The sequence below is a fragment of the Bipolaris oryzae genome (assembly GCF_000523455.1).
Source record: "Bipolaris oryzae ATCC 44560 unplaced genomic scaffold scaffold_0, whole genome shotgun sequence".
Lineage (NCBI taxonomy): Eukaryota > Fungi > Ascomycota > Dothideomycetes > Pleosporales > Pleosporaceae > Bipolaris > Bipolaris oryzae.
In genome coordinates, this window is record NW_006911276.1 from 265,528 (window position 1) to 286,567 (window position 21,040).

The window sequence follows — 21,040 nt, forward strand, 5'->3', positions numbered from 1 at the left end:
GTCTGATCTCGTGTGCTTCTAGATGGAGTGTACGATACTTTGCCCAGCACCAGGCAGCGACATCTCTCACTTCCCGCTACCCTCTGATTGCAATTTGGGTTCCACAACCTCTAGGATCAGGTTGTATCAATTACACATGTACGATTTGTTCGGATGTTCTGACGGCCCAGACTGTGCTCTCCAATTGCTTGTCAGCGAGTGGTGTCGGACACGAGATACTAGTGGCAATGTCTTCCCAATGACTGCGACTTATAGCACTCAGTGACCACTATCGGATCCGATTGAAATAATGTTGGACAGCTCTTGAATTACACCACTACTTTCTTTTTTAGTCAGTTTGCCGATAAGCTAATGTCAATCAGTTCTCGACAATGTCTTTCAGCTGTTTGGTATGTTACAAATCATTTCAGCTTTTTCCAACCTGAAAAAAAAACACGGCCATAACTCGTACCACACTGATGGATGTGCAATATACACTAGTATTGACACAGGCGCAGGGATCTGAATATGCCGACGTGCGCAAGCACCCATGAAGCACCACCTTTTAGTCACTCTTAGGCCCCGATGGCTCTACAACGACACTTGGTAGAACACCATGGCAATATCAATCTCTTCAATGAAATGCCATAAATTTTTGATGCAATCTTGCCAGTAATCTGACTTGTGGAGTTGCTTGCATTCTATGTGCACACATCAGCAGCCATCGATGTCTTCTTTCACAGTCTGCAAACTTACATCATGCGCTGTTGCCTTTTCCGAGCTTGGCCCAAGGGTCCTCAACGAAGCTTGGTAGAAAATAGGCCGTGTCCCCGTTCTCGTCCTGAACTCCGTTATGGAGCGCATTTAGTTCTGCTCTCGGAATGGGAGGTCCGCCAAATGACATGGCTTCCATTGCAGACTGATCGTTCGGAGCAGGGCCATTAGCAGGGCTAAGGGGAGTTTCCGGAAGGGTTTGGCCACGTGCTAGGAAGCTGGCAAGACCCGAGTCTGTTGCCGGAATTTTCTTTGACGCAGCAGCTTCAGGCTCATCTGCTTCTCTGCTAGCAACTTTCTTCGTTCTAACCCCCAGTTTGGTGGAGTTTGCACCGCTTGCATCGGCCTTGGCCTTTGGTGAGTTTTCATGGTCGAATTTTCGCTTCTTGGCTCCCCCAAACGAGGAGAAGCCCATGGCCGCAGCTATATCGATGTCCTCTTCTTCGTCCATGACAGAGTGCGGGTCGGCTGTGTGATGCTTCTGCTCGACGAGTATATCTCCTAAAGACGAAAGCATAAAATGTCATGCGAAGTTAGATAAGAGGGCGCTAGTGAAGGGTACCTGCGCCAATCGGAGCGGGACTGTCTCCTACAGTGGGCCCCCTGGGTTGACAGCTCTTGAACAGTATCCGCCTGAGTGGAGTGGTAGCGCACTATCACCATGGAGACAATCACCCTCAGCGGGCATCTCACCACGTCATGCCACGAGCAGAGGTCGTGCGCAGGTGTACATGGACGAGCACGCGCGTAGCTCTGGCGGCCTTAGCGCCAGCGTCATCGCATCTGCGCATCGGCAGGATTCACCACCAACAACGCTTGCAACGCCTGCACAGCGCCAGATTCCATGCTGCTTCTCGCCATACTCTAGTCCTTCAAACGGACTCTAGGACACGCCATGCTCACCATGGAAAGCGAGACTTCGCAGAGCCCGGCGCAGCGCCGCTTCATGCGCCCCAGTGTAAGTCGCGTCTTGGGGCTTTAGGCACGCATGGATAGCTCACCACAAGCTACAGATGCGGTCGGCGACAATGATCCAGCCGAGAACTGGCGAACGCGTCAAGAAGGCCTTCACCCTGCGCAGATCTCGACATCGCCGCACCCGATCCGCCGAGATCCTCCTTGCTCCCGGCCAGTTCGAAACTGAGAGATACCGTGAGATGAGCAGGAAAGAGCTGCTTGTTGAGATGATCAAGTACAAGTTTCGACAAGGCTATGCATACACGACAAGCCAGACCGGCGTTGGCATCCTGAAATGTTCTCTGGCCTATGTACTCGGGTCGCTGGCTACCTTTGTCCCCTTCATAGCTGCACTGTTGGGTAGGAATGACGGCAAACACATCGTTGCGACAATTACCGTCTACTTCCATCCAGCACGCTCAGCCGGTAGCATGCTTGAGGCTGTCATGCTTGCCTTTGCCGCCTTTCTCTATGCTGCGGGCGTCTCCTTCTCCAGTATGGCCGTATCGGCCTACTTTGGGAACAATAACCTTCTAGTAGTTGGCCATGTCATAGTGCTCATTGTCTTCTGTGGAGGTGGTCTCGGGCTGGTTGGATGGACAAAACAAAGGCTCGGCAATCCGCTGGTCAATGTGGCCTGCTCCCTGACTTCCCTTGCCCTCATTACCATTTTGACGAAAGAGGGAGCTGTCCAGGCTGCTACATTCTCCTATGTCAAAATATGGCAGGTGCTAAAGATGGTTATCATGGGCTGTGCTGCATCGACAGCTGTGTCTCTTCTAGTAAAGCCAACGTCGGCGCGTAGCGAGTTCCGCGACACTTTTATCAAGTCCACCGATGCCATGGCAGAGATGTTAAACGGCATTGCGCTCAGTTTCCTCTCCGGGTCTGAACAAGACCTCAAGAGCGACTCGTATGTCAAAGCTTCAGATCGGCTGCAAACGACGTTCAAATCCCTAATTAAGAATCTTGGGGAAGCCAAGTTTGAACACTATGCGTTGGGCACTGAAGCAGAGTATAAGATCAACGCAAGGCTGGTCAAATGCGTTGAGACGCTGATGCAGAGTTTGGGTGGATTGCGAAGTGCTGCCGAGACGCAGTTTACGTTACTTGCTCAGCCGGCGCCCGATGAGGCAGCTTCTCAGCCTATGCCTACCAATGGAACGGTCACTTCTTCGATCTTCTCAGAACAAGCCATGTCGCAAAGTCCTCAGCTGATTTCTCCCACGCTAAGGCATTCAGATAGGCGGGGCAGCATGCTCGCCTCTATCGATGAATTACCAGAAAGCTCCAACGCGTCCGCGATCTGCTCGGCTGCTGAATCCGACGACGAATCCAATCCAGTGAATCAAATGCTGGCCAAATCTATCAATCTCTCAAAGTCCAACCTCACACCTGCTGACATCTTTTCTGTCTTCATAGCTCAGTTGGGCCCACCAATGGTGAGTCCAAAACTCCGGGTTTTCTTACACGGCTAATCAAATTAGAAATCACTTGCATACACCCTACGTGAAGTGCTTTCTGAATTACCATTTGGACCTGGACCAGAGTACAACATGGCTATCAACGAGCACTTCCGGCACAGCCTAGTAGATGCGAAGGCTCTCTTCGCGGACGCACGACGAGAGGCTCTTTCAGGTATCTACACAAACAAAATTCCAACTAGGACAAGCTCGGCAGCAGTGGCAGCCGACTTTGAAGAGGTTGCCGCAAGCTGCGGGTACTTCAGTGCGTCATTGATTGATTTTGCTGAAGATATGGTGGGGTTCCTTGACATTCTTGAGGAGCTCAAGGCCAATGTCAATCGCTATCCGCGGCAGAGAACTTACAACTGGCTGAAGTTCTGGAAAACTTGGCACAAGAAGAGCTATTCTGGCGACGACTCCGAAGTGGCTAATTTTATGCAAGAAACAGACCCCCAGACAGTGGGAGGCTCGCGCGAAATTCATAATCCTATTTACCGGAAGTCGACACGTGGAGATCCGTACAAGCCAGAAAATGAACAGCCACTATCCTACAGAATATGGACGTCACTTGCCGTCTTTAGAAGAGACGACCTCAAATATGCTGTCAAGGTTGGCATTGGTGCAGTACTCTGGGCTATGTGGTCCTTCATTTCATCGACAAGAGGCTATTACAGTCGGTGGCGTGGCGAGTGGGGTCTATTGTCGTACATGTTGGTTTGCTCTATGACCATAGGTGCTTCCAACACTACAGGGTACCAGCGTTTTGCTGGTACCTGTCTGGGTGCTGTGCTAGCAATTGCTGCATGGATCGCAGCTGATGAACACGCTCTTCTCCTGGGCTTTTTTGGCTGGCTCATTTCCCTGTTCTGCTTCTACATCATTGTCGGCAAGGGCAAGGGACCTATGGGTCGTTTCATCTTGCTGACGTACAACCTTTCTGCGCTCTACGCCTACTCTCTTTCCGTTAAGGACGACGAGGATGACGATGACGAAGGTGGCATCTCACCTGAAATATGGGAGATTGTAATGCATCGAGTGGTTGCTGTTATGGTTGGTTGCCTTTGGGGTATTATCGTAACAAGGATAATCTGGCCAATTTCTGCACGCCGTAAGCTCAAGAAAGGCACGTCCTTGTTGTGGCTCAAGATGGGATTGATATGGAAACGCGGGCCACTTAAGACTGTCCTTGAATCCAATGAGCACACAAGCAGGACACAGTCGTTCATGTCCGAACGCGAGGAGATTGAACTTCGGAGATATCTATCTCATTTGGAGACACTGCGCGTAGCGGCTGCCGCGGAGTTTGAGCTCAGAGGCCCCTTTCCTAATAGGAGTTTTCAGATTATCCTTGGTGCGACCAGTCGCCTACTGGACAGTTTTCACGCAATGAATGTGGTCATACTAAGAGAGTTGAAAGCGTCGGATGGTGAGAAGGAGGCTCTGAGTTATACAAAGAAAGAGTGGACAGAGCTGAGTTGGCGTATCAGTCATTTGTTCTCAGGTAAGCTTTATACTAGGTCATAATTGAAGTTGGATGCTAACAAGTGACAGTCATGGCCTCCTCTATGAAGCTAGCATACCCGCTCAATGATGTTCTACCCAACATCGAACACACACGTGATCGGTTGCTTGCCAGAGTCTTCGAGTTTCGACAGCAGGATCTCGGCAAAACCATTGCTACGGACGAAGATTACGAGTTGTTGTATGCCTATGGTGGGTCCTTACTGTTTACACTTGTGATTGGTCACTGCCACTAACTTCAATACAGCATTGGTGACTGGACAACTCGCGCACGATTTGAACGTTATCGGACAGGAGATCGAGAAACTATATGGTATCCTGAGCGAAGAGGACCTGAAGTTGCAGTAAGAATGCATCGATTCGCTACTTAATGAACTATTTGTACGCTAAGTGTTGATCACGTCTAATGTCATTACCAATGAGTTTGTACTCGAGAATAATTGGACATGTGCAAAGAGCTCCTTCAGATCTAGTGCGTGATGATGGCAAAATGACTCATAATGTGACGTCCTATACGTTATACCATATGTGTTTAGGGATAAGGCAACCGAATGCTATACACCAATCATCATGGATACGAACAGCAAGTTGCTATTTGCACGTGCTTGCGTGATGCTCAATTGGTGACTAGAGACATCTTGACGTAGAGATTCCATATTATCGGTATTTGTTCACCAGAAATAGAGTACACGATACCCAAAAGGCATCCAGGCGCTCTTGTCTCAGAACCTCTGGTGTCATGGTGCCCGTAGGCGCAGTGCAATGCTTTCGCGGTGCGTAACTTGAATAGCATAGATTTGTCCCGTGATTATTGTCAGATGTATCTGATTGAAGAGATGACAATGCCACGCAAATATGACCGGCGTATTGATGTGCATATACCCAATGGGCTTAGCAGAGCCATTGCCATGCATGCGAGACACCTGCTGAGCATCTAGTCGCCGTTGTGTTGGTGGGAATTTGGCTAGTGATCACGTGGTGGCCTTGGCGCTCTAAGCGATCACGCACCTGTGTTGGAAATTACCTCGCACCTCTCAGCTTCAACAACGGTAAGTCGACAACGACCGCGGACGACAACAACATCGAAAATGTAAGGACTCCCGAACAAATATCCTCCAGCACTGCTTCGAAGAGCAAATCCGTTCCTGCTGCACACTCGGCGCCTCGCATTCGTGCCTCTGAGGCGCTTGTGCAGTGGCGAACCCCTCTTCCGACGACCACCTCCTCCGTCGCCAACAATCGCACAAATGATCAAAATACTGACATGGGATGTTTCATAGGGTCAACCTCCGCACTCAGAAGCGCCTCGCGGCCTCCGTGGTCGGTTGCGGAAAGCGCAAGATCTGGCTCGACCCCAACGAGGTCAGCGAAATCGCCAACGCCAACTCCCGCCAGACCGTCCGCAAGCTCGTTCAGGATGGCCTCATCATCCGCAAGCCCGTCACCATGCACTCTCGTGCCCGCGCCCGGGAGCTGAACGCCGCCCGACGAATTGGCCGACACCGTGGTTTCGGTAAGAGGAAGGGTACCAAGGACGCTCGTATGCCAAGGTATGCAATCACGTTGCCTTTTTAATGCCGGATATGGGGACGAGGAAACATTTTTGGGAGATCATGGACAATGGGAACCGTTCACTAATGCGGATGTGCAGCCAAATCGTCTGGATGCGCCGTCTCCGTGTCCTCCGCCGTCTCCTCGTCAAGTACCGCGCCGCCGGCAAGATCGACAAGCACCTCTACCACGAGCTCTACCTCCTCTCCAAGGGTAACACCTTCAAGCACAAGCGTGCTCTCGTTGAACACGTATGTTGACCATGACATCATGACTATGTCAATTCCCCGCTCCATGGTCGATAACTAACGCACATCTCAGATCCACAAGGCCAAGGCCGAGAAGGCCCGCGAGAGGGTCATCAAGGAGGAGATGGACGCCAAGCGTGCGAAGACCAAGGCGGCTCGCGAGAGGAGGCAGGAGCGTATCCAGCAGAAGCGCCAGGCTCAGCTGGGCGACGAGGAGTAAAGAATGGATGTCGTGACGAACACCTGGCGTGGGTCTTTTCAAGGTTAAAGGAGGGCGTCAATCTCCTTTTTATCTGGGCATATGCGGTCATGTTTCATGTTACGTCTGTGAAGGACTCTTCTCTCCATGCATATTCGACCGACAAGGGTGCCCCCTCTCTGATTTTCGATGCTATGACTGTACCAAAAATAAAAGGGATATGAGCATCGGCATTAGAAACCAGTAGTCAAACTTGGAGTTGGTCTGCTTTGATCCATTGAATATGTTTGTGGCCTTTGTGATGGTATGATGCCATTGCTATATGTGCTCAATGAATGCTACTGGTCAGGCAAAGCAAGTGACAGTAATAAGATTGATCGATTACAAAGTCCCCCGAGTGCTTCTTTCACAAGTAACACAATACACGCCTATTGCCTGCACAGGGTATCAATGAATCTCTAACGCCCAATGTAAACGCCATGTCGCCTCCCAACTCCCATGTGTTGTCTCATGTTTAGATCTGTAAAAACAGTTAGCATCCATGCTTGTACCGATGTGATCCTAGCTACTCACCAATTTCAGGGCGCTTCTATGCACAGCCCGTGTAAAGTTGAGCATAGCCTTGGCCTTATTGTTGCCCCTCTGGAGCCTCCTGTAGGCCTCTTGCACATGGCTCGGCTGCACCGGTTCCCTAGCCTCCTCTGGCGGATCAAACAAGCCTCGTTCCCGCTTCCTCTTAAGGCGGTTCTGCTCGCCACCGTGATTCTTCTTGTACAAATCCTCTGCATCTTTGACCTTGAGCGCCTCCTCGGTAAGCGTCTGGACAATCTCAAACGTCAAGAAACCTAGGATATCAATGATATCGTCCGAGGGTTTGGAGTCGGTGATGAGGCCGAAGCCCGCCCATTCCTTGAAACGCTTGCTCTTGCGGTAGGTGAAGGATGCTTGACGGCAGTCAGACCAGTGCACGTATTCCTCACGTGTCATGTTCTTTGTGCGCTCGTCTGCGTTCTTGAGGCGCTGCAGGGTGGCGTAGTTCATTTCCTCTTCCTCTTCATCTTCCACATCGTCTTTTTGCGGGGGGAACTCGGTAAAGAAGGATTGAACGTCCCAGACGAGATCGACTTTGGCTCGCTTGGCTTTCTTGGAGGCGTCGACGGGTGCGGCACCAGGTCCGCCTGCGCCTACTACGCCGACGGCTATGTCTGCATCTCCGGCCCCGACGTCGGCGCCTGCATCGCCGCCTTTGTCGTCGGAGTCTTTGACGGAGCGTCGGACATCTTTCCACTGGAGGAAGTGGCGGAGACGCGAGATTTTGGCGCGGTCATGCCGGATGAGCATGAATAGGTCGTCTGTAGAGATGGACTTGGAACCACGGCGGGTGGCGAGGGCAGTGCATTCACGCAACATGTGCTGTACTTGGTCTTGTACGATCGACTCGATCAAGGTGGTTGTTTCGGGTGAGGGTTCGCCAGTCTCACCAGAGACGAACATCATCTGCTCGACGGTTAGGCCCAGGCCAACTTCCAACGGGAATATATCATCTGATGATAGACTTGGAGGCATTGGTGGCGACGGAAGTGATGAGGATGATGCTGGTGAGGCCATGATACTGGCTTGCTACAAGGTAGGTGGGGATACGAGATTGAGTTGAGGAAATGGATGAAGATAAGGTTGGCCCTGGCTTGTTGCCTATGACCTCTACCCAGAACTCGGATACAAACATGTTGGGTTAGGGGGGGAGACAGGCGGAACAAAGGTGAACAAAAATAGGCTGCTCTGGCCCGCATAGATAGATGCGAAGTAAGAGAAGGGCGAGTGGCCTGTACTCGGATCGCCTTCTCCATAAGAGATACAAAACAAAATATAGTTCAATCGAAGCGACAGCTCATATTCCGACGGTGCGCATATGGAGCCTGTCGCAAATAGGAAAGAAACCCATAGATGAGATAAACAAGGTATGTGATAACGAAATTTACTCTGGTTTTCCACATTCCTTCTCTTTCTCTCATGTAGTCTCCAGGAAAGCGAAATAGCGAAATGAATAGATAAATGTACAACAAAATGAGATGAACTAACCTGCTGGATCTCCGTCCGATACTTCGCCAACTTATCCTTGTCCGACATGATGGCTGACTTTCCGCACCCAAGACTCTAGAAATCATATAAGACGTGTCGCGCGATCAACAAAGTTCTATGGCACAGAAATTAGATTATAACAGGCGCTATGTTTGGCGGTGGGCGTGAATGAAGGCCAGGTTGCCGACGCGGTTTGCGGTCTGCTAGCGTGATCTCAAACGATGCTGGGCCTCCTGCAACAACGCTAGGCCGAAACGGGCTCAGCCCTACGAGCCCAAATGGGCCCCCGCCAACTTTTTTGTGAATTTGGACGCATACCCCACCATCACCGATAATTTATTCACCAAATCTGTCAGGAATTTCCAAAAATGCTGTACCTTGTGGGTCTCGGCCTGGCGGATGAGAAGGACATTACTGTCAAGGGTTTGGATATTGTGAAGAAGGCCGAGCGCGTCTATCTCGAGGCATATACGGCGGTACTGCTCGTGGAGAAGGATGTGCTTGTGAGTTACAGACGAAGTGAATAGACAAAGCGCTTGATATCTAATTGTCACGGCAGTAGGAAGCATTCTATGGCCGCGAAGTCATCATTGCGGACCGTGAAATGGTCGAATCTTCAAGCGACGATATCCTCAAGGACGCCGACAAGGTCGACGTCGCATTCCTGGTAGTAGGGGACCCATTTGGGTAAGGAATCTGGTGGTGGTGGTCATTGCAGTCATTTCTGACATTACCGCAGCGCGACCACGCACACTGACCTTGTCCTCCGTGCCCGCGAACTCTCCATTCCCACCCGTTCGATTCCCAATGCCAGCATTCTCACTTCCATTGGCACCACTGGCCTGCAACTCTACAACTTCGGACAAACCGTATCCATGGTCTTCTTCCTCGACAACTGGAAGCCCGCTTCTTTCTACGACCGCATAAAAGAAAATGTTTCCATCGGCTTGCACACGCTTGTGCTCTTAGATATCAAGGTCAAGGAACAGAGTCTAGAGAACATGGCCAGAGGACGCAAGATCTACGAGCCACCGCGGTACATGTCAGTCGCACAGTGCGCGCAGCAGATGCTGGAAATTGAAGAGGATGTGAAGCAGGAGGGCGCATACACAAAAGACAGTCTGGCTGTTGGTGTTGCGAGAGTAGGAGCAGAGGACCAACAAATCGTTGCAGGAACACTAGAACAGCTTTGCGAAGCGGATCTAGGCAAGCCACTGCATAGTCTGGTGCTGCTGGGCAAACGTACGCATGACCTTGAGAGGGATTTCCTCGAGGAGTTTGCTGTGGACAAGGAGAAGTTCAAGGAGATCTGGAAGAGGGATTATGAGGGAAAGTCATGAAAAGCCGGCAACATGTCGTCTCCCTTCATCGAAAGATATAAATATCGCTAGTCAGTGGCATACTACTGCATCTATGAGATATGGTGACACCCTGGGGCTACTATCCAGTAACCAAGCCAACCCCCAATACCGCTTTCTACTGTATTGTACAAAACATCGCATCACACTCACTTCTCATATCCTTCTTCTTCACCCACGTCCCTTCCTCCTTTCCCTGTCCCTTCCTCTCTTTAATCATTTTTTCTCTCTCACATGGACTCGGCCCTCCGTGTTTTCCGCACTCGAAATCAATCCATCTACATTTGATAGTGGGCGCCGCACAAGTCTCATCGATCTTTTGTGCATTCCTGCATTCATCCATATATTCGTCTGTGCAGGGAAGGTCACCTTTGAGCCCGCGCCCATACCCTTTGCGCTCACAGCGTGTGTAATGTGTTTGGTATGTTGTGCACATTTTCGTGTGATTCTAGGTGGTTGAGTTGGTGACCGGGGATGCGAAGATAGGAAGAAGTCTCTCTCTCTCGCTATATATATATATATATATATATATTATACTTATGGGTGTATCATGGTGATGGTGTGCGAAAGTAGAAGATGGAGAGGTATGTGAAGTGTTCCAGCCGCAAGGAGTGTGCATATATTCAATCACCTTCAGATTCCTTCACTTACTGCGGTTTTATGAATGCTCTTTTATTGATTGTGTTTTTCAACTTTCTTTGTCCTAGATATAGTCATGATCGAAGTTGTGACTTTGCTTTGAAGTTTGCATCGTGATTCCCTTCTAATGACGCGCCGCTACCAATCAACGTAACATCATCTCAGCTAGTTCTGCACATTAATTCTAAAATGTGTATCTATTCAAGCTGACTCAGGTACGCCAAGTGCCCCGTCTGAATACGTAGAGGGGCCGCCGCAGTACCACAGGAGCAGTATTATCTGACGTCATACTTAATCACCATTGGTTAATCCGGTGATGCTTCCATCATGCTCCAGTTTCCACGACTTTCTTGCTTATATCCCTCAAGAATCCGACTATTCCGACTCGACGATTCAGCGGCATGTCAAAACCTAACGTTGATATAAACGACCTCAATTCCCCTGGTGCAAAACTTCTTCAAGATATCATTGGTACACATACGTCTCATGCACCTTTACCCGTGGAAAGAAACAGCGGCACAGAATTATATCGAAAACTCAGTGACAAAGAAGACAAGATGCAAGATACAGCGTCGCAGCTCGATAAACCAGGCTTACTGCGGTCAAGTTCGAGACGCACAGCAAACGGATACATGCCCATCGAAGATTATGGGCTGATCGGGAATATGCGGACTTGTGCGATGGTTGCCTTGGATGGCGGAATTGATTACATGTGCTGGCCATACTTTGACTCGCCGTCCGTCTTCTGTCGTATTCTTGACAAAGAAAAGGGTGGCCACTTCACTATTGGTCCAACCAATGACGACTTTTGTACTACGAAACAACAGTATCTTCCCGCGAGCAACATTCTCCAGACGCGCTACTTGAAGGAAGAGGGCGTCATGAATGTGGTGGATTTCTTCCCGAGGCCAAATGACAAGAACTGGGATGCCCAGTTCCATGCTAATGTCATCGCGAGTGAGCACAATGGCAATGTGCCCGAGCGTCCCGATTTGAAGAAGTGGCTTGTTAGGCGAGCAGAATGCATGAGAGGCACCGTCGGGGTGAGTGTACAGGTGTTCCCTGCATTCAACTATGCTCGGGACAAGCACACTACCGAGATCACCGACCTGGGCAAGACTCCACAGGGGCAGAGCCTACAGCGCGTGATCTTCAAGTCGAAAGATCTATCTCTGGAATTGAATGTGACCATCGACTGTGGTGATGACCCGGAAGCGTCATGTCCAAGAATTGCTTTTGAGAAGACGCCCGAGCCCCAGAATCTGGGGGATAGTGTCACGGCTACTTTTACACTGACCGAGGGGCAGATAGTGTCCTTTATTTTGCGCGATGCGGAAGATCACAGCCCAGACATCATTGAAACCAGTCAAGTTGTTGCGTTGCAACAGAGCACTCATAAGTATTGGGCTAGATGGATCCAGCAAAGCAAGTATGCGGGTAGATGGGAAGAGATTGTTACGAGGAGCCTGCTTCTCTTGAAGATGTTGACATTTGAGCCGAGTGGAGCAATCGTTGCTGCACCGACGTTCTCTTTGCCAGAGGACTTTGGGGGTATGTCGCCTGCAGAAGTGATGAAGCATGTACTGATATGGTATAGGATCACGCAATTGGGACTATCGCTACTCATGGGTGCGAGATGCCTCTTTTACGATATACATCTTTCTGCGAATGGGTTTTAGCCATGAAGCCGAAGCCTACGTCAGTTACATCTTCCAGCGCGTGAAGGAGGCCAAAGCGCGCCACGGGGCGCTTCCAATCATGTTTAGTATCCATGGAGCAAGCGACTTACCCGAGGTTGAGCTTCCACACTTGGAAGGCTATAGATCGAGTCAACCTGTCCGTATTGGGAATGGAGCGGCCTCCCATATACAGCTTGACATCTACGGTGAACTGATGGATGGGATCTATCTCGTAAATAGATTCGGACGTCCAGTTTCGTACGATCAGTGGCTTTCAGTTCGGGAGATTGCGGATTACGTCTGCACCATCTGGAAGGAGCCAGATATGTCAATCTGGGAGGTTCGTGGTATGAAGCAGAACTTTGTCTATAGCAAGATGATGTTGTGGGTAGCGCTTGACCGAGCGTTGCGCCTTGCGGACAAGAGGAGCTTCCCGTGCCCGCACCGGGCAGAGTGGTACCGAGTACGTGACGAGATTTACGAAGAGATTATGGAAAAGGGATACAACTCCGAGTTGGAGTGCTTCATCCAGAGCTACGAGTCGAATGAAGTTCTGGATTCGGCTGTGCTAATAGCGCCTCTGGTCTTTTTCATAGCGCCAACGGACCCTCGCTTCCTGAAGACGCTTGACCGGATACTAAAACCTCCTGAGAAGGGAGGCTTAACTAGCACTGGCCTGGTATTCAGGTACAACCACGCGCTTAGTGACGACGGTGTAGGCGGGCAGGAAGGCAGTTTTTCCATGTGCACTTTCTGGCTGGTTGAAGCACTCACACGGGTAAGCACTCCAGTTTCCTACATAACCGCTATTCTATTCGCGTGTATCTTTGTCTAACGAAAGCAGGCTGGAGCGTATGACGACAAGTATCTTTTGCAGGCTGTGACGATGTTTGAGAGTATGTTGAGTTTTGGAAATCATTTGCACATCTTCTCCGAGGAGATTGCGCGATCAGGAGAACAGCTGGGCAACACTCCACAAGCATTTAGCCACTTGGCGTTGATATCTGCAGCATTCAACTTGAACAAGACGTTGAGCAGCCGGCACCGGTAGAGGGGGCGGTATTGAGGGTTGGCGGAGGACATAGATAGAGCCACGCAATGCAGTATTATTAGTCAATACGAAACCGGGGCGAGTTGGTCTAGACGTCTACGCTAATGTGGAGGAACCACAATGATCAGCAATCAGTGCGTCATGGCTGCACTGCCCTCCATCTGGAATGAGATTCAATGTCGCTAAATTAATTGGGCTAGGAATTTACCGCCGGACGCCTTTGAGGGCGTGGCGCACACAACAGGTCGATCCCCTGACAGTGACACGCACAGTGCAGCGCACTGACTGGACAATCTCTTTCAACACATATCCCAGTCTCGAATGCCTTCAAACTTTCAGCAAGCCGCTCCAACGCATCGCCAGCAGGCCATGATATAGCATACGTTTTCCTTTCCGTTTCTATTCGCTTTTTTTGTCGACCATCAGCCAATTTGCCCTCTTCTTCCGGCCATTCCGCACCATCCGCACAACATACGTAGCGTCGTCATCGTTTGCTCTGCCAACGCGTTCCATCCCAGGCAGTACCAGCATTAATACACCACCATGTCGCTCCCATCCAACTCCTCAATGGCGTCAAGCCTTGCGACAATTGACGAAAAGTACGAAATGGGTGGCCCACGCAACGACGATATGCTGGTTCGCGACTTTGGTTGGCCCTCAGTCTCTCCACGCTACCACGGTGACCACACACCCGAAAGCAACCCAGATTGGGACCACAACCCGCTCGACTGCGAAAAGGCGAAGCAAGAGGCTTTTGAGCGAATGGAAAGAAGTTACGCTTTGTACATGGCGAACCTAGGGAAAAAAGTGCCTGTTCAGAAGAAGAAGACTGCTTGGTCCAGGTTCCTACCTTGGGTGCGATAGGGGTGGGCGACCTGGCGATGGTGCGCCTGCTTGCGACAATGTCAGAAAAAGATGGATACCCGTTTGGCAGATGGATGCATATACATTGCATAGGACAGCCATTGTTATACGAAAAGAGAATGGAAGACTTAATAGCCGAGAAGGAGTGGGGACTGGGGCAGAGGGGCAATGCACCACTGCCCCGAACCCCAGGTGTGGTTCGGAGGCTGCTCGGCGTTGGTAGTATCTTGGAGCATACTGAACCAAGGAAGATGCGGGGTTGGGCGCACCTTTGGCTTGTCCGGAAGCCGTTTTTTTTTGATACCCTTTTTCTTTGTCATTTCTTATGTTTTGCAGAGTCTCTGCGGGCCGTTTTGTAGTCTTGTCAGCGCATGTTGTTCTTGTATACCCCCGATTTAGGTGCGTTCCTTCTGCAATGGCACTCGAGCCACATAATTCTATGTAGTACACAATATATGCATGGACCGTTCCGAGAAACACTATTCCCGTGTCGGTGACTTGCATGTTGGCCTGCATGTTGCCGCGGATTGAGTATCGCGGGGTTTATCCTGTCCTTGAGGCGATCGGGAATTCTCTTCCAATCCACTGTTGTGCGGCGGTTGACCATTTCCGGTCAAGGCACGAACATAACTAGAAAGGGCTCCACTGTACAACGTGTCCAGTTTTTTTTCTCGGCGCAGCAATTCTAGAAGACTTGCATCTTGTGAGTTGCTGATATTGGAGTAGTCTGCTTACATATTTCTGTTCCATCCCATTACCACTTGCCACAATTCAATCGCCATTTTTAGCTCGTACAAAAAGCATCCACCATGAGCTCTACGCTAGAACAAAAGACTATGCGAGCGCAGCAATATGATGCGCGAGACAACAAGCTCCACCTCAATGAAGTACCTATCCCACAGCCCCGCGAGCATGAGCTCCTCATCAAGATGCAATGCGCATCTCTCTGTCACTCTGATGTGATGCTTTTCGAGCCCAATGAACAGGGTCTTATTCTCGGCAAGAACCCTGTTACCATCGGCCACGAAGGTACGGGCAAGGTCGTTGCGACTGGGTCAGGGGAAGTAGCCAAGAAGTTCAAAGAGGGAGATGCAGTGGGTTTCCTCTGCGCCGTCGACTGTTGCTTTGAGTGCTATTCCTGCAAGAACGTCAGTAACATCTGGTGTTCAACGGGACAGACCAAGATACAGGGGTTTAGTGCTGATGGGTATTTTGCCGAGTATGCTGTCGTGGATGCAAGGGAGGCTATCGTTTTGCCTGAGAATTGTCAGTTCACGTCTCGTTCAAGCAATACGGATTGGGGATGAAGAGATAAATGTGAGGGCGAGGCGCTAACTTTGATTTAACAGTGGATCCTAAAACATCAGCACCTCTTTTCTGCGCCGGTGTAACTGCATACCACGGCATCGCAGACTGCGAGCTACCTGCTGGGTCCTGGCTTGCAGTCATCGGCTGTGGTGGTCTCGGGCACATGGGTATCCAGTATGCCAAGGCCATGGGCCACAAAGTCATTGGCATTGATATTACCGATGTGGCTGTAGAAGAAGCAAAGAGCTGTGGTGCAGATTACACCTTCAATTCCATGACGGACAAGGATTACCAGAAGAAGATATTGGAGCTCACAGGCGGTGGTGTGCACGCAGCAGTCAACTTCACAGCGTCCAAGAAGTCGTACGATGACTGCCCAGCAATAGTTAAGCCTGGTGAGGGTATGATCATGGTGGTAGGTATTCCGCAGAAGCCATTAGAATTCAACGGCTTGGATATTGCGATGGGTCGTTACAAGGTCAAGGGGTCGAACAATGGAAGTAAGTCAAGCCTGTCTTCTTCTTCTTCTTTTTCTGTGTGAGACTAGATGATGGAAGCTGACTACGATACAGCATGTTACAACATGAGAGAGGTGATTGAGTTTTCTGCGAAACATAATATCAAGGCGCACTTGACAGCGTTCCCGCTAGAAGAGGTGCCCAAAATGGTCGAGCTGATGAACTCACACCAAGCAAAGGGACGCATGGGTGTGATTTTTGATTAGAGAAGCAGACAATTGGGAAGCCAATGAGAAGTATGGGGCAGCAGGAACAATGTACAATAGCAACAAGGCCGAATTTGGACATGTAGTAGAGACAAGCATGCACTGGTGTAGCTTTGGCCCAAGTGTTACCCGGGCAACGCTAGGCGATGAGGGAAAGCGCGCCCCTAGCGTGCATTTACACATGCGCTGCCCCGCCGCCGGCCCTGAAACATATGCACAACCAACAACACCCACGCCAGGTAGGAACTTTTGATTCTCCCGCCTGCAGTTCTTGATACCCTCCTTTTTCTCTTTTTCTTTGTGATACCCTCCCTTTTACCGGCGCCATGGGTTCCGACGACCTCATCGATTTCGAGGTGATTGAAAACCAGAAGGAAAACATACAGTCGCTCCCCAGCGGCCGCTCTGCCAAAGCCCTCGCCCAACTATACACACCGCCACTGACATCGGCCGCCGGCCAAGCCCCCTCGCCGTCGCAGATGCAAGATGCCAACAGCGCGACTCGCCTGCAGTACGAGAAGGAGCTCATGGCCATTGACGACTCAGACGACCCCCTCGATGTTTACGATCGCTATGTCAAGTGGACCCTGGACGCATACCCTTCCGCCCAGAGCACACCCCAATCGCAGCTCTGCCCACTGCTCGAGCGTGCGACAAAGACTTTTCAGTCGTCGGCGCAATACAAAAACGACGCCCGCTATCTCAAGCTCTGGCTGCACTACATCCACCTCTTCTCAGATGCGCCCCGCGAAACCTTTGCATACCTTGCCCGACACCACATTGGTGAGGAGCTTGCTCTGTACTATGAAGAGTTTGCCGCCTGGCTAGAGTCTGCAGGCCGCTATGCACAAGCAGAGGAAGTGTACAACATGGGCATTGAGCGCGGGGCCCGCCCAACAGAGCGCTTGATTCGCAAGTATGGTGAGTTCCAGCACCGCTGCGAGAGCCGGCCGCAACAAGCAGAGGAGCCTACGAGCCCGGCGTTGCCCGCTGTCCGTCCAGCGCTCGCGGCCAAGGTAGACCCATTTGCTCTCGGCTCACCAAGCGCTCCTGCCCCACAAGCACAGGCTCAGCCAAAGGCCGCTGCAGGTACATCGCGCTCAGGAAAAGCCAAGCTTGCCATTTTCGCAGATGGTGATGACGCGGCAAAGCCCACCTCGAGTGGCAGCACCGAAGGTTGGGGCAACATTGGATCGCTGGCGGATCGCAAAAAGGAGAACGCACAAGAGGCGCGGCCTTGGGCTGGTGAGACTCTGAAGGTCGGAAAGAAGAATACGGGCGTTCCCAAAATGGCAATCTTCAAGGATGAGGTGAGTTGAGCTACCTCCGTCGGCCCCTTCACATATTTACGATTACAGGACTAATTGGTGGGCGTTTTGCCATTCATGTATTCAGAGCAAATCAAATCTCAATGACGAAAACGTCAACTCTCATCCATTACGTGAATACCAACAAGCTGTTAATCCAAGGACAGGACGGCTCGAGGTCGTCTTTGTCGATTTGGAGAAAGTGTATCCTAATCATGAAGACCCAATGTCTGAAGAGTATTCTTTTGAAGAGTTGCGAGCTAAACACAGGGGTTGGTTGGATCGTGATTGGGCTGCCATTCGAAAACAAGAAGAGCAGGCGAGAAAAGATGCCGAGGCAGCACTTGCTGCTGCTCAAACGAAACCCAAAGCCATACCTTTAGCACCCAAGCAAGAACCCAAGCAAGAACCTGAACCAATTGCTAAGCCTCAAACAGTACCGTTGAAGGGAAGTGTTGATGACGACATGGGCAACGACGAGAATGCGCCACCATCGCAGGCTGATGTAGACAAAGCGAAGGCAGCGAAAAAGGCCAGACGCGAAGAACGTGCCAACAGGACTAGAAAGATTAAAGTCATGGAAACCAAGGAGATCCGCGGAGAAACGCAGACAGGTAAGTAGTGGTAGTCGATCAGCAACGCATTATACTGACATAGCGTAGTCCAAGCCAATCTAGATTCTCCAGTAAAGTCCAAGGTGCGACGGAAAAAGGCTGGTTCCGAGATGACTATGACACTCCACACTAAGGAAGCCATGGATGAGATCTACGATATATTCAACGAGCCACTGAAGAATGCTAATGATAATATTTCTGAAGCCCAAAGTGGTGAGGAAAGTAGCGATGATGACGAAGATGATTATTCCAGTGGCGCCGAGAGCACAGGAACTGGCCGTATATCCGGCGCTACAAGCGAATATGGAGACGAAACGACAGTCGGAGGAGACTTTACACTCGGCACTAGAGTCCTACACCATGACGACGACGACGAGGGTGATGAGGACGGTGATGACAATGACGAGAGCGGTTCAGACGATACAGATGCAAAGAGTATATCGGAGTCGTCTGACTTTACCGAGATCAAGCCTGGACAAAAAGCTGACGAGCAAGATGAGTCTGGGAACGAGTCTGAGCATTCTGATCAATCTCAAGATGATTCCTTTGATGAAACATCGAACGTAGACGGCGAATCGGAGCACCAACAGGACGAGCGGGTCGTCACTCCTACATCGCCTTCAGGACCAAGATCTCTTCCAACGCGCTTCGTCCCTGTTCCACCTGAAGACTACAACCCTGCTATGCGACCGTATAGAGATCCAGTCGTCGTTGCCAACAACCGGTTACCCTTCATGACGCCCATTGTAGAAAAAACCGAGTCATCTCTGGGCATTGCCACGGCTGTAGCACAGAAAGAGTATTATGCGGCCAAAACACCTTCACGGTCAAAGGGTACGCCTGCCATTATGGAGGATGACGATGAAGAGGAGACCTGCAGTAGCCCCTTCTCTGATATCCTGGGACAAGTCATTGACGGGCCAGGCAAAGTTGCAAAGCTAGCTCTGACCGAATCGAAACCAGTGCCCAAAGAGCCTCTAGACGAGCCGCAGCGCAAGCCATTGGCCGCAAAAGAACCTCCAGTTACAGTGGTCAAGCCTAGCGGGCCGATCATCAAGGACACACAGTGCAATCCAGTCGACGATAGTATCCGCAACGCTATCCTACAAGAAATTCAACCCCCATTGGAAAGCTACGAGGGTTACTACGCTGACACTGAGCAAAGCTACGGCAAAGGCGCGGATATTCGCAAGTACACAAAAGCGGTATCAAAACTGAGCAAAAATGCGCAGGACAAGACAGCAGGCACTGTTGGGGCATGTCCAACCTTGGAGTTTCCTGGGACAGAGCGGACTTATGTTGTCAAGCGTGAGCTTGGCAAGGGTGCATTTGCTCCAGTGTACCTGGTGGAGAGCAAAGAACCAGAGGAAAACGACGAGAATAAGCCTTCGCAAATGGGCAAGGGTGAGTTTGGGCTGAATCGTCAACCCCTTGAGGCAATCAAGATGGAAGATCCGCCAACACCGTGGGAATTCTACATTATGCGGCAGGCCAAACGACGACTGGGTGTGTCACGAGCAGCCGAGTCAGTTGTCAGCGCATACGAGATGCATGTGTTCAAGGACGAATGCTATCTGGTTGAAGAGTATCGCAATCAAGGAACACTGCTCGACTTGGTCAACCATGCTTGCACAGACAATGGAACAATGGACGAGCAGCTGGCCATGTTCTTCACTATTGAGTTGTTCCGTACAGTGGAAGCCTTGCACTCCAAGGGCATAATACATGGCGATCTCAAGTCAGATAATGTTCTGGTACGGTTCGACGCACTACAAAAGGATGAGCATTGGGATTCCGAGTACAAGCGTGACGGACGTGACGGGTGGTCTGCCAAGGGTATTTCGCTGATTGACTTTGGTCGGGGGATTGATATGAAAGCCTTCAAGCCCGAAGTGCAATTTATCGCGGATTGGCCAACGACCGAGGCTGACTGCGCCGAGATGCGCGAGCTGCGACCTTGGACTCACCAAATCGACTACCATGGCCTGGCTGGTATTGTGCACAATCTCCTGTTTGGAAAGTACATCTCGGCCGTTGCTGAACGGGGTGCTACTCTGGGCTCAGGTGCAACCAAGACGTACAAGATCAAGGAGAACTTGAAGCGGTACTGGCAGACTGAGATTTGGCACGAGTGCTTTGACTTGCTGCTGAACCCGCTGATGCATCTTGAGGGCGAGGAGGGAAGGCGACTGCCGGTGCTCAAGGGGATGAAGGAGTTGAGGGAGAAGATGGAGGAGTATCTTGAGAACAACTGCGAGAAGGGTGTTGGTCTCAAGGTGCTCGTTAGGCGGATGGAGGAAGTCGTGAAGCGGAGATGAGGATTATGATCGTGGAGTTTGGAGGGTTGCATTGGTTGGTGTTGTTTGACATGACTAGACGTACGTGATACCTTTATGAGCAATGATTTTACAGGAGTATTTTTTTATGACTCGCATTTGATGGGAGGAGAATTGAATGACAATATTTCAAATGTTGTGTCGCGTGGCTCTTGGTTGACTTGATATGATGTAAGTGCAGTGCCACCGGGTTGTAATGGTACTCTGGTGTTTGCGTCCGTGCATTTGCGTGGGTGCCTTGAGCTTGCGGGGAGCTTGTACACCTCCGGCTTCTGTACTGGGTACACTGCATACAATTGTCCCACTGCCACTTCTTCTCTTGACATCCCGCTTGTTTGCTTTGTGTATGCCGGCAGCGACAGCAAGCTTGCTTACAACAGAAGGTG

General features: G+C 50.7%; 10 protein-coding genes across 10 annotated transcripts; 6 read left to right on the plus strand and 4 right to left on the minus strand.

Moving 5' to 3' along the window:
- Positions 1-736: 736 nt before the first annotated feature.
- COCMIDRAFT_87 (uncharacterized protein) lies at positions 737-1,204 on the minus strand (the record flags this gene model as incomplete). The annotated part of the gene is made up of 1 exon (XM_007683870.1): positions 737-1,204. The coding sequence occupies one exon, from the start codon at positions 1,202-1,204 to the stop codon at positions 737-739; it is 468 nt and encodes a 155-aa protein (XP_007682060.1).
- A 444-nt stretch (positions 1,205-1,648) lies between these two features.
- Positions 1,649-6,716, plus strand: COCMIDRAFT_79369 (uncharacterized protein; the record flags this gene model as incomplete). Its single annotated transcript, XM_007684017.1, has 8 exons — positions 1,649-1,711; positions 1,767-3,152; positions 3,198-4,677; positions 4,728-4,889; positions 4,945-5,041; positions 5,978-6,259; positions 6,349-6,499; positions 6,570-6,716. The coding sequence occupies 8 exons, from the start codon at positions 1,649-1,651 to the stop codon at positions 6,714-6,716; spliced, it is 3,768 nt and encodes a 1,255-aa protein (XP_007682207.1).
- A 540-nt stretch (positions 6,717-7,256) lies between these two features.
- On the minus strand, positions 7,257-8,822 carry COCMIDRAFT_31429 (uncharacterized protein; the record flags this gene model as incomplete). Its single annotated transcript, XM_007683942.1, has 2 exons — positions 7,257-8,192; positions 8,775-8,822. 2 exons carry the CDS (start codon positions 8,820-8,822, stop codon positions 7,257-7,259), a joined length of 984 nt encoding a protein of 327 aa, XP_007682132.1.
- Positions 8,823-9,142: 320 nt separating this feature from the next.
- COCMIDRAFT_31430 (uncharacterized protein) lies at positions 9,143-10,114 on the plus strand (the record flags this gene model as incomplete). Its single annotated transcript, XM_007683943.1, has 3 exons — positions 9,143-9,277; positions 9,337-9,461; positions 9,514-10,114. 3 exons carry the CDS (start codon positions 9,143-9,145, stop codon positions 10,112-10,114), a joined length of 861 nt encoding a protein of 286 aa, XP_007682133.1.
- Positions 10,115-10,250: 136 nt separating this feature from the next.
- Positions 10,251-10,568, minus strand: COCMIDRAFT_79522 (uncharacterized protein; the record flags this gene model as incomplete). The annotated part of the gene is made up of 1 exon (XM_007684018.1): positions 10,251-10,568. One exon carries the CDS (start codon positions 10,566-10,568, stop codon positions 10,251-10,253), a length of 318 nt encoding a protein of 105 aa, XP_007682208.1.
- Positions 10,569-11,172: 604 nt separating this feature from the next.
- Positions 11,173-13,501, plus strand: COCMIDRAFT_21277 (glycoside hydrolase family 15 protein; the record flags this gene model as incomplete). The annotated part of the gene is made up of 3 exons (XM_007683904.1): positions 11,173-12,322; positions 12,369-13,228; positions 13,295-13,501. 3 exons carry the CDS (start codon positions 11,173-11,175, stop codon positions 13,499-13,501), a joined length of 2,217 nt encoding a protein of 738 aa, XP_007682094.1.
- Positions 13,502-13,697: 196 nt separating this feature from the next.
- Positions 13,698-13,889, minus strand: COCMIDRAFT_79821 (uncharacterized protein; the record flags this gene model as incomplete). The annotated part of the gene is made up of 1 exon (XM_007684019.1): positions 13,698-13,889. A coding segment is annotated over one exon (192 nt), but the record flags the coding sequence as incomplete, so codon positions are not given.
- A 155-nt stretch (positions 13,890-14,044) lies between these two features.
- COCMIDRAFT_79335 (uncharacterized protein) lies at positions 14,045-14,365 on the plus strand (the record flags this gene model as incomplete). Its single annotated transcript, XM_007684020.1, has 1 exon — positions 14,045-14,365. The coding sequence occupies one exon, from the start codon at positions 14,045-14,047 to the stop codon at positions 14,363-14,365; it is 321 nt and encodes a 106-aa protein (XP_007682210.1).
- Positions 14,366-15,174: 809 nt separating this feature from the next.
- On the plus strand, positions 15,175-16,397 carry COCMIDRAFT_79662 (uncharacterized protein; the record flags this gene model as incomplete). The annotated part of the gene is made up of 3 exons (XM_007684021.1): positions 15,175-15,631; positions 15,715-16,173; positions 16,246-16,397. The coding sequence occupies 3 exons, from the start codon at positions 15,175-15,177 to the stop codon at positions 16,395-16,397; spliced, it is 1,068 nt and encodes a 355-aa protein (XP_007682211.1).
- Positions 16,398-16,723: 326 nt separating this feature from the next.
- On the plus strand, positions 16,724-20,636 carry COCMIDRAFT_94 (uncharacterized protein; the record flags this gene model as incomplete). The annotated part of the gene is made up of 3 exons (XM_007683871.1): positions 16,724-17,707; positions 17,793-18,318; positions 18,367-20,636. 3 exons carry the CDS (start codon positions 16,724-16,726, stop codon positions 20,634-20,636), a joined length of 3,780 nt encoding a protein of 1,259 aa, XP_007682061.1.
- Between the last annotated feature and the right edge of the window lie 404 nt (positions 20,637-21,040).